At 43.9% G+C, this 17701-nt stretch overlaps 1 protein-coding gene across 1 annotated transcript; it reads right to left on the reverse strand.

Annotated features, from left to right (window-relative positions):
* Positions 1-1963: 1963 nt before the first annotated feature.
* LOC119656220 lies at positions 1964-13129 on the reverse strand. Its single transcript, XM_038062619.1, has 3 exons — positions 12018-13129; positions 4694-4834; positions 1964-4633 (listed from the first exon to the last, which is right to left on the reverse strand). The coding sequence occupies exons 1-3, from the start codon at positions 12831-12833 to the stop codon at positions 4565-4567; spliced, it is 1026 nt and encodes a 341-aa protein (XP_037918547.1). The 5' UTR covers positions 12834-13129; the 3' UTR covers positions 1964-4564.
* Positions 13130-17701: the final 4572 nt, after the last annotated feature.

A 17701-nucleotide genomic window follows, 5' to 3' on the forward strand; every position in this document is an offset into this window, starting at 1 on the left:
GCTCCGGTGAGATCCACTCTGACTGCAGCGGACTTTTCAGTTGGCGGTGGTTTTCTTAGCAGATGGGTTCGTTTTAACAGAATCTGTGGTATTGGATCAGTCAAGGGGACTAGGATCTTCTTCGATGAAAGATCCTCGAAACCGAGAGCTTGCGTTGTTAGGGGCAACCATCCTGAAATAATTCTGTTCCCAGGACCTTGTTGCAGTCAACTTACAATACCAGATTAATGGTAAGAGGAGAAACGTCATAGTTGCCTCTGTTTACTTACTCTATAATTTTGTGTGCCCTCCGCTGACGCAAGAACTAAGGGATCTGGTAGTGTATGCAGAATCAAGTGGCCCTGAACTTTTAGTAGGTTGTACTGCGAATGCTCAGCATATTTGTTGGGACAGTAGCAAATGAAATCCTAGAGAAGAGAATCTGTTTGATTTCATCACTTCAGCTGGTCTGATGACCGCGAACGTAGGGTGCGCCCCACGTTCGTGTGCCGAGGAGACCTAACAATCTGTACTTCGAAGTTGTTAGAGTTGATTAGAAACTGGGGAGTGCTAGATGAAATCTCACTCTCAGATCACCATTACTTAGAATTTAGTCTATCTATTGCAGGTGAACAGCCTCTGATACGAAGATGGAATCTAAGGAAAACGGATTGGACGAAATTCAATGAATTTCTTAGCGACAAAGTTGAGCTCCCTGGCCAACTAAGACCTCCTTTGGCGATAGAAGATCAATTGAAAACTCTAAATTTAGAGTGCTTTGAAGAGGCTTGTCCTATTTCCCGAGGCCAACGTGGTAAAACGGTTTCATGTTGGAATCGAGAACTGAAGAGGCTCCGGAAATTGACCAGACGACATCTAAATCGTGTTTCCACTTCCAGAAATCACAGCGTGAATATAAGAGGGTCGTAAAACTTTCAAGACAAGACCCTTTTAGAGCATACTGTGAGGATCTGGAAGATGAAAAGGAGACTTCCAAGCTATGCAAAGTCCTTAATAAAGATGAGTGGGCCAAGTTGCACTCTCTTAGAAAACCGGATGGTACTTTCACGAACTTCAGAGCTGAGACTCTGTCTCTTGGAAGTACACCACCCGGGAGAAGTGGGAAGAAGTGAATTGGCGGTTTCTGCAAGGGGAATTGGGACACTGCGACAGCGGTTGTTACCACTGAAAAGGCAAGAGCTGCTATACTACCATTGGAACACTTTCGAACACTTGGCATGGATGGCATCTACCCAGCGATGCTAAAGGATATAAAGTATATAGAGCACTTAGAGTAAGGTGGAAGATGACAAAATGACAAAACTGCCTTCATCCAGATCGAGCAGGCGGTGATTGGCGCGAGATTTTGGGCTGCAAATCAATGAAGACAAGACGAAAAATATATTGGAAACGTCAGCACCAAAAATGAAAGAACCAACAACATCAAATCGCAATGGTCAAACGAGAACAATAAAGATAGGAGACCACCACTTTGACCGTTGATAACTTCTCCTATCTAAGGTCACAACCGATGGCATCTACGACGATGAAATCCGCGCACGGTTGTTGTCAGCCAACAGAGCCTATTTCAGCTTACAAAAACTGTTCCGCTTGAAACGCCTCACCATAGGGTAAAGCTCTTACTATATAAGACAATGATCTTCCCAGTCGTCATGTATTCCTTGGAGCCTTGGGTTCTTAGCAAGAAAATTGGGAACTCTTGGCCTCGTTCGAGAGAAGAATCCACCGAAGAACTTTTGGCTCCCCAAGGATAGACGATTCCGTAGCCTACATAACGGCGAAATATATGAGCGATACCATGACCGTCTAGTTGTGGACAAAAACCCGGTTCAATAGGTTATGGTGGGTGGGTCACTTAATTCGTATGGATGAGGATGATCCAGCCCAAAAAGTCTATAAGGGCAATGTCTATGGGCAAACCCTGCCTGAGATAGAACGATGGCGTAGGTCAAGGAGCCAGCCAATTGGTGGACCTCAGCGTAACACAAGGAGTGTCTGGAATTCCTTATTAAGGCAGGCCTAGACCGAATGCCGGTGGTTGCGCCGTTGATGATGATGAGGAAAATCAAAAAGAAATTACTAAATTTGGCCTGGTTTTAGAGATGACCGTTTAGATGGGACCTATTGTCGAAAATATCGGCTACATGTTGTGCTTGCGAGGATACTATCTCGGACGTGATCTTTTCTTTGGAGTTCTTAATATAACAGAGTAACGGTGAGGCATATTGGAACATCGAAAAAGTTGTTCGGTTGGTTCGGTCTCTCAAGAAGGATAAGCGATCATCGAATTACAAACGGACTCAACTATGAATCTTATTACAGCAGCTTGCGACCTCTTAGCGACTAAAAGTGGTCAATAAGTAAAATTGGCAATCTATGAGGAAACCTAGATTTTGGCGGATTACCCAGCGGGAGACCAAAATAAGCTTAATTTTAGATTCGTGGACCGTAACCCACGAGAAAGGAACTTCGTCATGTAATCAATAACCAAAAAGCACGCTGCTGGCAGCTAGTCAGTGATATTAACTCAGAGGACCTTGGAAATATGTTACTCCCTAAACAAGCACTTATGTCATGAAAACAGCTAAGATGGACGAAATCCCGCAGGCACGATTCCCAGCACACCACATCCGAGACGATGCTGTTGACGATGAGAGGCGTAGAGAAGACTATTCATTCTTCACTATAAATGAACTAGGAAATCGCCGGGAAGCTGCCCGGCTATTGTTGATAACCAACCAAAAGCGGATCCTGATTTGCCGCTCTCGGGCCTTACTTTCGGTATGTGGGATATAGCGGGAAAACTGCTTGGGATGCCCATCAAGCAAAAATTGGTCAGGCAATATGTTTGACGAGAGATCAATCGCTAAAACAGGATGGTATCAGGGAGGGGCGGCTAAGAAGCGATGCATCCGCCTACTGCTCTATTTTGGAGCTGAAGGTATTGGTGGTAGTAGGAGTTATTCCGATTGGGTTGTGCCCTAAATAAATATGCCTAGCCCAATGTGCCAGACGGTTGCAGGTTAGTGTCCTGGAAGTAATAGGATCATTTTAGTCAGTGGTCTTTCTCGAAACAAGATACTTGGATTCCAGGTATCAACGCATTGGACTTCCCTACCAAAATCCTTGAAATGCCAAGAGAGTTGACACATCCTTAGCATCTGACTCCACTTCCTAGATTATTTTGTTCATAGAAAAGAGTGACATTTTCATGATGCAGGTGGAGTTGGCAAACCCATTCTGAAGAGCAATGTACATTCTGCCCTGCTGAAGTTGGAGAGTGCTACATTTTGATACTTCTGATGCAGAAAGTAAAGGGAAGTGTTTGACATTGCTGCATGACCAAAAGCCGATACTTGAAAGCCACATATATGTAGTGGGAGGCAGCAAGCACATTTAGGATCGTCCGAGGACCGCTGCCCCTCCCGGAGGCGGTTTGCCCGGAGGGGGTTTACCCGAAGGCGGTTTACCCGAAGGCGATTTGCCTGAAGGCTGTTTGCAGGAACGCGCTGGGGAGATCCCTTCGATCGCAAGCACTATAGAACCATCTAAAGTATTCAGTATTCAACGGAGGATTTTGTTAGATTGTTTAAGGTAAAATAAAAATCTGTTTCTGGAAAAACTTGGTATCTGTGCACAGCGAATTACTTGAAAATCAAATGAACCCTGTGAAAGTCCTTGATAAATATTTTTGATGTGATTTTGATTGTTACTAAATTATTTCTTCGCGTGTGTTTAGAATGAATATCACAGCTTACATCTACATACATAACGATCCAATTAATTTTTTAGAATATTGAATTTTGGGTTTTTAGTTTGATATTAAGCTTATTCAATCTTTTCTGTCATTCAATCAAAAAAGGATCACCATTGGGAGCTAAGCGCGGCTTTAGAGATATGGATTCAAAAAATTGGTTAAGCTTCTAACCAGGGCCTATCTGCGTAATAATCTTATTTATACTAGCTAACGGTTATACATATATAGTAGATTTAATAGTTCATGCAGATACTTTCTGCATATGTTTTTAGTGTTTTCTATCTGATTTTAGTGAAGTGGAACACCCTTATATCGTCGTAGATATCATCCTGCATAATTTTATATATGTGAGGGTCTGCGAAAATTTCCTTGATCCTGATCCATTTTCGCTAAGGTTAACCCAGGTTTACACATATGATAGGAGATACAATATTTTAGTTGTTGAAATACATGCTCACTCGCACCCTCTTATCAAATATATATGTAGCTATGGGTCTTAGTTTAAATTTATGAATATAATACTTAGTCCTTATTTGCTTTGTTTTCTGTGTCTCCTATTGAAAATATTACTTGAAATATATATTTTTTTTTTGCTTCATATTTTTTTTTTATCCGAATGGCGCAGTCTTTAGTGGTACTTGCGATTGCAGCGTATGTAGTGGTGATAGTTTTTTTTTATCTTTAAGCGCAGTAAGTAACTAGTACAATGTTGTGTGATAAGACAAAAAGCCTTAAAACTTACTTAAATTTGTTCTGAATTTATTCTCGTGCTATTTGTATTGAAGGTAGTGATGCACACTTCCCCGCCTATTCGTCCTCGGAAGCATTTCCATTTGTGAGAAGCGTAGTGTTGTCCTCGCCGCTTTCCTTTACCACCTGGAAGGGATGACAGTGTTAGCGTAATAGGAAGGGGACGTGGGAGATAGTTGAACTTACATTGCGATTCCTTTTCTTCATAGTTGCGACTATAGTTCTCTTATTGCGGGCTACTAGACATAATGTAATTATTAAAATCATTCCTATTAATGCAGCACCAAGTATTGCTGGGAGTAGTACACTGTCTTCGGATTTATAGCCCTACATCATGAAATCAACGGAGAAGACCATTAGTAGTTTTCAATAAAAAGTGGAATAATTGGTAGACAAGTAGTAAATCGCGGGTTATTGATATTGTTATTGACTTAGGTGGTGGTCAAAGGGTAGTATAGGTTCCAAGGCGAAATATGGATTGATACCCACGATGGAGCATAAAACCTGGGAAACGCCTCCTGAACCAACACCAACAGCTCTACTACCAAACCCTATCTCCACCTCCACGTAGTGATCGCTGGGAGCTCTTTTTTACCGAAAAGCTGCAGACGGAGAAGAATGAAGTCTCGCGCGCCTAAAAACGGGACAAACTGTACCAACTGATCCTCCAGGTTGGGGGTTGGGTAGGGCTGACAACCCTACACGGAAAACAACTTGTTACGAAGCCACAACAGGAACCTCGGACTGGACGGATTACACAACGACGAACCCGGCAACGACAACGGAATGACGATTTGAAAACACAAGTGAACGGCTATGCACTCCGCGTTTGCGAGGCAAATTTAGAAAGATAAGCCTCATTAACGTTCACGCCCCTACAGATGATACTGCAGAGTCGTAGAAGGATAACTTCTAAGAGGCAGTAGAACGAAACCTCGAAGTCTGTCCCAGATATGATATCAAAATCATACTTGGGGATTTTAACACCCAAATAGGGACGGACCCCGTATTCAGGCGATACGTTGGCTCCCATAGCTTACATCAAAATACAAATGGTAACGGCCTGCGGATCATTCAATTAACAGTGTCACACGAAATGGTTGTTGGAAGTACCTGCTTTGGGCGGAAGTCGAATTGGTTAAATATGGATGCGACCAACTACACCAAGTGGTTCATCAACTGATGCTCAAGGTGAGGGACAGCGAATTAATGCCTGATGACTGGCAACGGGGCATTATCTGTCCCATATATCAAAAGGGGTATATCACGCAGTGCAGCAATTATAGCGGTATCACATTGCTGAGTACCACCTACAAGGTATTCTCCGCTATCCTGCTAGGTTAGATTGCCCTAAACGCTCAGAACATCATTGACCCATACCAAAGAAGCTTCCGGAAATTTATAAGACTGACTAGGCTGACCCTGACAAATCTGCGAGGTCAGATAAAAGCAGCAGGATCACTCTCGAGACCATTCAACATCAACAACGGTCTAAAACTAAGGGATGCGCTGCCATGCGTCCTCTTCAACCTGGCCCTGGAAAAAGTGATTCGCGATGCAGACGTAAATGCGACAGGCAGCATCCTCTTCAAGTCCACCCAACTACAAGCCTACGCTGACGATATTGACATTATGGGAAGAACAACCCAAGATGTACAAACTGCCTTCATCCAGATCAAGCAGGCGGCGCGAGATCTCGGAGTGCACATTAATGAAAGCAAGACGAAGTACATGGTGGCAACGTGAATGCCAAAAATCAAAGAACGAACAACATCGAATGGCGGTAGTAACACGAAAACAATAAAGATAGGAGACTGCAACTTTGAGACCATTGAAAATTTCTCCTATCAAGGGTCGAAAATCACAACCGATAACAACTATGTCGATGGAATCCGCGAACGGTTGTTGGCAGCCACAGAGCCTATTTCAGCTTACAAAAACTGTTTCGCTCGAAACGTCTCACCATAGGGTCAAAGCTCTTACTGTATAAAACAACGATCTTGCCAGTCCTCATGTATTCCTCGGAAACCTAGGTTCGTAACAAAAAAATTGCTAACCCTTGGCCGCGTTCGAGAGAAGAATCCTCCGAAGAATTTTTGGCCCCCTACATGAGGATGGACGATTCCGTGGCCTACATAACGACGAAATCTATGAGCGATACCATGACCGTTTGGTTGTGGATAGAATCCGGCTCAACAGGTTGCGATGGGTGGGTCACCTAATCGCTATCGATGAGGATGATCTAGTGCGGAAAGTCTACAAGGGAAATATTCATGGCAGAAAAAGAAGACGTGGCAAACCCTGCCTGAGATGGAGCGATGGCGTAGGTTGGGGTGCACGGCACTTTTTGGGGTTATCGAATTGGTAGACCTCGGCGCAAAACCGGGGTATCTGCAGTTCCTTATTAAGACAGGCCCAGGCCGGATACTGGCCGTTGACGATGATGATGCATACTCGTATGAGGAAGGTACTTTTGGACGATCTGAAGTGGTATCGTTTAATTTAGTAATTCTTTGCATATAAGAGGCCCACTGGTTCGGAAATGGAAACTAAATAAGGAGACACTGCCCGATATTGCCCAATTCTACAATGAAGTCAGCATTTCTGTAGCAAAATTGCACATTAGTGTTAATTAGGGTGGCTGTGTGAACTAGCCATTTAGAAAAGAAAGTGTGCTGTATCTCCGCTGTAGGGGTCAAGCAGTGCACTGCAGGATAGACCTACGATGAATATAGCTCCCTTGGGCCAACTTATCTCTCTCTGAAAGTGAGCTGTTACTCTTCTAGGGTGATGTGTGGCATCCCATGGGCCAAGCCTCTTGTTTACCAATACCGTTAGTCAGTGGTGATAGCGACACCCTGTACGTGGGGACCCTACTATTAGCAAAACGCTACGGATCTAGACTGGGGGTCGAAAAACACCTCCCGCAATCCAGGGTCTTATACAAACCGCGACCAGTGGATAGTTTGCAGTCGGGGGTAACTGGCTGTATTCGAACGGAGCCTCACTGATGTTTAACCTTACTGTGCTACGGGGGGTTATGGGACGGCGGACCACCTAACCCCGATACACGTGGGAATTAAATGAGTACACGTATTAAAACAAGAAAACTACAACAAAGAAACTACAAACTGCCAAACCAGGCGGAGGTATATCTGCCAGATACTGAGAGCCCGGTGATTATAATAAAAAAGGGGGAAGTTGAGACGTCAAGTAGTGGATCCAAGGTCAATATTGGTATAATGCGAAACAACAACCAACAAAGACTATTACTCAAAAAACAGGGACAAGCAAAAGCGTTTCTGGGATCAATATATCAATTGTCAGGAAGAACGCAGGCCTTATTATTATTTTGTTAAGGGAAAGTCGCACCACGTCCTTAAATAACTATTGTGCCTCTTTTATTGGTTATAGTGTACCTATTGATCATATTATCTCAAGCAGGCCTATAACCTTCAGGAACTTTAGTATGTTCCCTACTTCCAGATGTTTCAGCTTTGCATCTGGTATTAAGTGTTCTCCCAGATGTCTCGACCTACTTTGCACAAGTGCCGGACACTGTCCCAGAACGTGTATAGAGGTTTCGTCCTCCTCCTCACAAAACCTGCAGGCAGTGTCCGTAGATATCCCTAGCTTCCCTAGGTGTTAGTTCGGCTGCCAATGACCAGTAAGAACTCCCACTATGATTCGGAGGTTCCTTTTGGTGAGGTTTAAGCAATCCTTTGTGCGCATGAGTTCATATTCCCCAATAAGCACCCTGGACTGCTCCATCCCTGGTAGGCCCGCCCAATATAGTTCCCTCAACCGTTCCTCTTCATTTCTTAGATTCATAGCCACGAAACCGTTTCCGATTCCACAGAAGAGTTCTGGCCCGTGTAAAGGCGCCCCTGCTCCCTTCTTGGCTAGTTCGTCCGCTGCCTCGTTGCCTTCCAGCCCAGCATGGCCTGGAACCCAAAGTATCCAGACCTTGTCGGACAAGCCGAGTGTATTCAGTCTCTCAAGGCATTCCCATACCAGTTTAGAGTTCACCTGGTTGGACCTAAGTGTCTTGATCGCTGCTTGGGTATCGGTGAGAATAGCTATGTTCTGCCCTCTGTAGTTCCTTTGAAGATTAAAGGAGGCACATCTGTCTATGGCGTATATTTCCGCCTAGAATATGCTAGTGTAACTGCCAATTGGGTCGAAGTACATTTTCCTTGGATCAATGACACCGGCACCCTCTCCCTTTGCTGTGAGGAATTCGTCAGTGTACCAAGTAATGACTTGCTGGTTTAAGCCGTATGTCGCAGCCACGCTTTCCCAGTTCACCTTGTTATTCCAACGTGTTTCAAACTTCTTATCGAAGTGAAACCTCGTTGTCATGTTATCCCTTGGTATCAGTAATTCGGGATACCGGCTAGAAAGGATATCAATCTTCTTCAATTGTTTTTAGGAGGTATCTGAACTTATTGATATCGGGGGACACGATTGAGCACTGCTCAAACTGGGCGAGTATAGTAGTGACCTACTGCATAAACTAGAATTTGGTTACCTGGTATACCTTGGATTCCTTTCAACAGGAAGGTATGGATGAATTACTGGTTCAAAAGAGAAAGTATTTTGAGCCATCAACGTATTTGAGGCGGAAATATAGACGGGTGTGCTAACTTAAACTTCCAAAGAACTATAAAAAATATGCAGAGCATTGCAATTTCAACTGACAACTAGGTGACTATTAAGGCACTGAAATCCAACAGTTTTGTCTTGTACGTCAAGTAACCAAGGACAGCCTCATCGTAGAACAAGTATGACCAAGTGCTATAAGTAGAGGTTATTGATAGAAAATAGGAATGACAGGCAACCACTATTCACGATGGACGGTCTGAAGGCACCCCTAATGTTACTCAAAGGATCATTGTTTAGGATTTTTGGAGATTGAGGATTAGCATTTACTTAGTGAAATTAGGGTCATAGAGGTAAACTGTTTGATTTTGGGTAGGTTTGACAACTTTTGGGTAGCGTTAGCGTAGATAACTTTTGGGAAACCTAAAAAAGAATGAATATGGAGGAAGTGGCCAGATTTATCCGAACGATACCTTAACCACGTGGTCAAGATTTCGCAGCTACGAAAATCTTCGCCCTTTCTCGGTATGGAATGTGTCGGAAAACCCACGGGAACCCAACTCCTTGGTAATTCCAAGACAATTGACCTAGGGTCGTCCCAATAATGGAAAATAAAAATATGTCGGGATTTTTTGGCGACACTTGAATCAGAAAAAGGAGGCGAAAGGAAAGAATTTTGATACTGCGCAGTCAGAAGCACGAAATGTCGCGGAAAATTCACTGCTCGTAGGGAAACATCCAAAATCGTCGATTTGGTTGATGATCCGGAAGTCTGCAGCCGTATTTTCTAACTTCTATATTTTGCGGTATGAATATTCTCTCCGTAGTAAATCCTACGTCGTCTTGAAGTTTACATATTAAGGTTTAATTGTAGTTGCTTGCACTATGTTTGATACTATCTTAATAACTTGAGGGAGGATTTCCAGTCTATGCTTTCCTTCGAGAATTGGATCCTTTCCTGGAGAATGAGGCTAGAAAGGATTAACGGGTAGTCCTTACCGGAGTAAATTTCAACAGGTGAGCTCTTAACCTGGCAGTTCTTTAGGCAGGTTTTTGTGATACGAAAATCCTCCAAGTCCGCAGCGGGACTTGTTAGAGCTTGTTGCGAGGCGAACATAGCATAATAGCCACTGGTGTCTGCAGCTCCCTAGAAGATTGTTCGGGTAGTAGATATCAGAATACCTCCTCAAGGTAAGGGTAAAAATTGCTCCTTCTGGGTTCTTATAACAGCTGTCAGCATAATGCTCCCGAACAATCTAGCGGATCTTGAATGACAAAATGTAGTGAGGTCCGAACGCATCGTTGAATTTCAGGCAGATTTGTCAGTGTGCGAAATCACAAACTTACCCTAAGGATTGTGAGGTTTTAATGTCAGTTAAGCCCTTGGGTGTACCTGTCTTCTTAAGACACGGATTGATTTTCTAACCACAATCAGAACCCCGCTGAGACAAGCAACAACGGTACCAGTCTATACCAAGTGCATGGCTCAACATTCATACTGGTGGATGCAAGACATACTTAAATCTCTACCGAACTAAGGAGTACGGCACCCGTGTTGAAACACAACACCACGCCGAGGCCCGAAGGTCTCTTCTCGCTTGACCATAACCACAACCCCCATGAAACTCCCACTAGGGGGCCTAACGCATATAAGCGAGCTGTACTCACAGACAATGGGAGTTCACCCGAAGTATGAGAGTCCAGGAGCTATCCCGGTTCCCATGGTACCAGTATACCCCTGGTAAGGTTTCGTGACCAATTTGCCACTTCAGATGAGTCCTCGTGCAGACTCGGGTCTGATCGTACTAATTAGACGTTTGGAGCACTCGCCTACTACATCATGGCCGGCAAACCAAAGTGAGTACAGCGTCTCCTGGTGCCACCACTAAGGGGGTTCTCCTCGGCCACTTGGTTTTGGTTTGGCCGACAGGGTTGCCGCCCCGTCTCACCGCCACCTCTGAGCACCAGGTTTTAATGTCACAAAGAAAACCGCATTTCAGGAAGAGATACAGATATAATCGGCATCAAATGAAATGGGAATCAAGAGGGGGTTATCCTAAACTTCGCCGAAATGCAAGACACCGTGTAGAGGCCAAAACCCCGCATAATCGTTCCCTAATAGGTAATATTAATTGCCCTATAGAGCTGCCTAAGGGCATCATGGTTTAGAGGGTACAGCATTAAGCATCTAGTTCATCCAGGTTCGAATCCCGGTCGTTTTGCATGTGTTGTGTCGTCTTTGTGCTTTATCCACTATAGCACTATAAGTGTTTTAGGTGGAGGCGGTTTGAGATAACAGATTCTCACAGGTTTAGGCTATTGCAGGTAAGGGACATCAGCTGATGATAAATATTGATGATCTTACTTCTAGTGAACACTGACTGCTCGTATATACAGTACAATCTATCCTGCTTTACTTTCGGAAGACAGAGTGGATATACTGGTGTAAAGATTTACCATAATCACTAAAAACTGATTAAATGGAGAAACCTTTTGTGGCCAGATTCTGCTTGCGCTTCTGTTTCGTAGCCTCCGGTATTGTCTGTCATATTGTCAAAATCATCTCAATTGGTCTCCACGCCAAGGAGCCGAGGCTTGTAAACCTTAGTAAATATTTTTGGCGAGTGAAAAGAGGGAAGGGTATGCACTGTCATCTGGGGGTAGAGATCCTCCGGAATTATCAGTTTTTCAGAGGGTAGGGAGTCTAGGGGAAAAACTTGCTATATTATAAAAAGTTCAGAAATTCTTGTCACTTCATTTAATCTTTTCTTTAGAATGGTGAAGTGCTTAGTTCTCGTCTTAGCTTTTTCAAGCACTAGATATTAGATTAGTGTTGTATCTAGGACGATTTAATTTCTTATTCAAATCCGTAATAAAAACTGAACTGGTCACAAAATATCATACTTACAGCCCATTGAAAATATGTTGAAGGATCTATAAACGGCCAGTGTGACCTGATCCAGCCTTCTGGCTCACTGCGGTTCTTCACCCATTTGCCGTTCTCCTTCACAACCGAATTAGTTTTTGCCAGGACCGGTAGTATTATCGGTCGCTTGGATGTTGCATTTCTATTCACGCTAGAAGTAGTGGACTCTTTGGAATCCGGGGTTGTAATCTGCACTAGTTCCTTCTCAGTAGTTACTTCTCGAGATGCCGTGGCCGCGGTCAGCCTGTCGTCATCCTTCCATTTATGTGTTGTCACAGCCCGTTCTGTAGATACTCTTGCAAAACTTTCAGCTAAATTCGAATAAATCCTTCCCAAACCAGTTGGGGTGACGATACTATTTTTGTCAGTTACTGAACTCCCTAATTTCGTGGCTATTCTAGTTTCATGGGTGGTGGTAGCAGGAAGGTCATCTAAGGGAATTGTACTGTCACTTCTGCTAGTATTCTCCCTGTGTTCGGATTCATTGGTCGCAGTGTTGTTGTAGTTTGCTCCATCCATAAATATCCTTCGCTTGAGAAACCAAACTGACGGGGTGGGCAAATATTCAGTCGATACGAGAAACGGTACCAGTATTGCACCGACAATCACTGTGCAGACGAAGAGCAAACCGAAATATGCGAAGAATGACCTTTTGCGCCCTCGTTTTGCAGCCTGTCTTAAGGCACTTCCTCCCTTGCTACCATTCCCACTAAGCTTCCCTTCTATGCGGAAATCATCGTTCTGTGGGAGTATTGTGTACTGAAGACTGTTCTCTCCGTGGCGAATAGTCTTGTACATTTCGCGGCGGCCTATCTTTCATTCACTCGCGTTAGATCTTGCTTTAGTGCTCACTCTAACAATTTATTGATTACACAATGGAATTAGATTTGTATCGACGAATTGCTTCCGTTTCAGGTAATGTGCAGCTTATGGTATGCGAACAATTGAAACAAGTCCTAATTTCAGCACTCCTGAAGGTGGGCTTGAGCCCTTTTTTGCACTGAGTTTGCTAAGGTCCGTATTTTCACGTAAAATGGATATCTGGAAATTTACAATCTATCTACACTACACTACTTGAAAACATCCTGCGCTGATACGTGCCGAGGAAACATGTGGGAAAAATCAATAATTTTCCGGGGTGCATAACAAACTTCACTATGGTTGTGGTGAATCCTGGATTTTGGGGTGAATTCGGTAGCGAAACGTTAAAAATTGTATGGAAGACCATAATTAATAAGAAAGGCATTAAGGAAACTACGTAAGACAATCCAATATTTTTGTAGGCCCCCAGTATCGCTCTAGAAAACTGCTTTCTTTTCGGAAACAGGAAACATTTTTATTTTATTTGAGGTGTTGCTTGGGAACTTGAAAAGATTTTCAACGTTTTTTCTGACCTTGACTTGATGGAAGTTACTTTTCTCAGGTGGCCAAAGATTCCTTGCCTCTTGTATCTTAGAGGCCAAAGATTCCTTGCCTCTTGTATCTTAGAGGCAAGGAATCTTTGGCCAAACCGAAAATTTCCCAGTTTTGAATGTGTGATTTTGAATTTTCGCTCTGTTTATCCCCTGAAGATAATAGACTGGTCCTTTCCATGCCTTCGGGGAGAGGGAGATTTCTCCTGTCTGTAATTTGAGATTTTGAATATCCTTCGATTTTAGCAAGGATCAAATTCTTAATTACTCCTGATGGAGGTTCATCTTGGCAGAGTTACCATGAATAGTACCAAATACTTAACCACTCTGAAGTCTTTAAATTAATAAAACTTCGGAAGTTGCAATGGGCTATCCACATTTAGCGTATGGACGGCACTCGGATACCAAAAAGGATGTTCGGAGGGAGCTCAGTTTTCAAAATTGGAGGACGTAATTGACAGATCGAGATTGTTCAAGGAAGGACGTCCTGAAGGCGAAGACTTGAAATAGGCTGTGTCGGCAGCCCACCTTTTCATCCTTGGATGATGGCTATTCTTTTCTTTTCAATTATGGGGAAGCACGTAAGAATCCAACGACTTCAAATATTTTGCTGCTCCAGGGATTTTGATACCTCTCCATTCTATCTTGACTACCACGGTTGATATGATTTATAAGATTCCCATATTGACCAGGAACCAGGTTTTTTTTTTTCGGAGTAGGGTAAGTGAATGCGTTTACGCACAGAGTGTTAGACTCCCGCAATATTACGCTGTCGGACTACCAACTAAACACCTCTCTGCCATCAGAGAACTAGCCTGGAATTGTTTGCCAGATTACTTCAGGCTAGCCATCTCGCGCTCCCGGCTTTGAGAGACTTCAAGTCAGGGAATCCTTTTCACCAATGGTAGGGGAGGGGAGGAAGGGAGTTGTTAGTTCACGGAACCCCTGGCTACTCAGTCCATCAGTTCAATCTTCTTCGCAATAAGAAAACCCCGAATATAATGCGCAACACGATTCCAGCTGCCAGCGTTCCTCAGTATCCCTCTGACAATGTTGTCTAGAGAGAGCTCCCCTGGATCTGCATAAAGCTGCTGATGAAAACCATCCCATCTTTCACAAGAGAAAAAGATCTGTTGGTCGTCGTCCGCCACTCCATTACAGAACCCTTCTGATTGTGGGTTCGCGCTTTCCCAATCCTATGCAGGTAAGACTGAACATCTCATTGTCCACTTAGAAGTTGGGTAGGGAAGCAAACATTTTCACCGGGCATTCGGTTGAGCCACGGATCTAAATTGCCAATGAGCCGTGCAGTCCATCTGTCTCTTAGCTCATTTTGCCAATAGAGTTGCCACTTGGTAAGGGTGGGTTGACGTTCTTCACGGGCAATTACCTCTCTTAAGTTTTTGCCCTTACGGCTGTAGATAGCTTTACTCTTCTTAGTAAGGAGGGCAAAGGTGATCACACCCGTGACTCCTATCACGACCGGTTCTGAGACAGTGTAATAAGCAAACGCCATTCGCCTCTACAATTGAGTAAGGTGCTTACGACGCACCTCTTTGTCAAGTCAGCCCATACCCCCGCGCCATAGAGAGTGAGTTTTTATCAGACAAAAACAATGAGTTTTGGACACGAGATCTTCAAAATACCGGTATATGAGAAATAAAAACTCATTTTTCGACATATAAAGAATAAAATACGTCTTTTTTTGAAGTTTTGGGTGATACAAAACCTTATTAGAATCGAGTCGAGTCTGTCTGTACGTCAGTCTGTCTGTCTTCTTTTTTTAAAATCTTCAAAAGACTCTGGCCTAGACGCGCTAGCATATGGGATTCTTACTCACTTAAACCACTTCCAACTCCTCCCAAGCCCTGTGGAACCATCATGAAGTATTACATCACAGGACGGAGTCAGCTCACTTTAGGTGGGTCAACTTTCATCTTTACACGTACGTAACCGGTCTTTTCTAGTCTCCTCTCAACCATGGAGTTGATCGCATCCCAGTCTTCCTGAAATGCTATCATTTTTTGCACCAGATTTTCTGGTACGGGCGCCTCTTCTAGAGTCTCTTTTAGGTTCTTCCTTGCTTCCACAAATCGTGGGCAATGGAAAAATACCTGCTCTGGGTCTTATGGGACTCTATTGCAGTTTGGACAATCGGGTGAGGTATTTAGTTTAAACTTGAACAGGTATTGACGATATCCTCCATGCCCCGTTGGAAACTGGGTAAAATTATAATTAAGCTCACCGTGCCGTCTCTCCAGCCACTCCTTGATGGCAAGGATGAGCCTGTTTAACCACCGACCTTTCTCTAGCTATAAGCAGCTTGGAAGCATGCTATGACCCTCCCACGTTTGGCATCATTCTTACCAGAGCCACACTTGCGGTGGATGCTTTATCATAAGCATATTGTACGTGTTGCTTATAGCTGAGCTTCTCGGCTTTCATCACTCCTTAGCTTAAAAGTGATGATATGATTCCCAATTTAAATACAGGCATAATTTCTGTTACGACGCTTGGTGATGAGGACCGCTTCCGTCTTTTTCTCTGCAGGTGTCAGATCAGAACTTCAACCCTTAACAGCACTGATTGCTTCGCATAAGTATTACTCAGCATCCTCGAGATCCTTTGCGACTAAAATCAGTGCTATATCGTCAGCGTAGCCCAACACCGCGGCCTCCTCCGGAAGAAGAAGATTAAATACATCGTTGTACATGATGTTCTACAGCAATGGGCTCAGTACGGAGCCTTGTGGGACACCCGCAGAGGCAGCGTACTCCTGGGGTCCATCATCAGTGTCATACCAAAGCCCCCGTTCTTGTAAATAGCTGTTGACGATTGCTGCAGAATAGGCGGGAATACCAATCTTCCCCAGAGATTCCCGTATTAGGTTCCAATTGGCCGATTTGAATGCATTTCTCACATTCAGGCTGACCACCACGCAATATTTGCTAGTAGCACCCTTTCCGTGGATTGCATGTTCGGCCAAGCCAATAACCATTTTGATGCCATCAATCGTTGACCTGACTTTACCCTCCTCAGGTATTATACATACACATACCACGTGTCAGCGTAGAGCTGGCAAAGTTTATGTCTACGATTGAGGCACACCCCCCTTTTCTGAATGATGTTTACACAACCCTCGTTGATCAAAATTAAATGCGGGAAGAAGACTGTCAAGCATTTCCTCGAATTCAGAGAGTGTCAGACTTGGTAAGGCGTAACAACTGTAGATATACCCCGTTTATTTTCACCCACACAAAGCCACTGGCCACCCTGCAATGTGAATGAACCCAATTTTTTCATTAAAATCAGCGTCTTCCTAAATTCCGGGCATTTAACACTTCTGGGAGAATACCGGTAATCCCGTCCCTCCCTTCCTTCGCTCAATAAGCATTTGGGACCCTATTGGACTCCTTGGCAATATGGTCCTTCCTCCTACAAATCTCCCGCGAAATGACCAAACGCGAAGCCCTTGAAACACCCCTTTCGAGAAATCTGCTCTCTCAGATGGCAAACAACCCATCCGATTCGAACTTTCCCGGCTGCTAATAGTTTCTGCGGTGCGTCCACTGGTAATCGCAATGTAGCCGTTTGAGTGTTGCCATAGGCACAATGGACTCCTCGGCAAGTTCCTCAACTTCAACTGTTCCACCAAGGCAGCGGAAATTTCTCCTTTGGATGTCACTTCATCGAGATCCTTGTAGACCTCATGTTTTTGGTTTTGTACTGTGACATTTTCCCCAACTGAGTTCTTAACCTGAGTACGGAAGCCATCAGCTTTTCTTAAGCTGCATTTTTGTAGTTCAAACACGGGGTAACCGTTCTGGGTCATTCGAATCTTGCTGAAATTTTGGCCTAGATCTTTTAGGTCGGGGTCAGCTTTGACCCTTTTCAGTATCTCCGCGTAGGACATTTCTCCTGGAGATTACAATTGCTTCTGGGCGAATTCGCACTTTTTTCTTCGCCTTTTTATTATCTACCTTGGTCCATCCATCGTTTTCATTCCCCTTGGATTTTGCCCATGCGATTACCGGAGCTCGCAGTTGTGGGACCTGCTTTCTCTCTTCAGTACTTTCAGTCCCACTTTTTGGAACTATTTGTATGCTTTTTTATTCTTAGGCACCAGCGGATTTCCTAGAGGATCCACATCTTTTTCCGCACTCTCTTGGTGGCAGGTTGATTGGAATACGATTAGGTGTCACTTGGGTCGCCTGTGACACCGTTGGGGCAGCAGATTTCGACTTATCTTTGCAA

This window comes from Hermetia illucens, chromosome 4, assembly GCF_905115235.1.
Source record: "Hermetia illucens chromosome 4, iHerIll2.2.curated.20191125, whole genome shotgun sequence".
Lineage (NCBI taxonomy): Eukaryota > Metazoa > Arthropoda > Insecta > Diptera > Stratiomyidae > Hermetia > Hermetia illucens.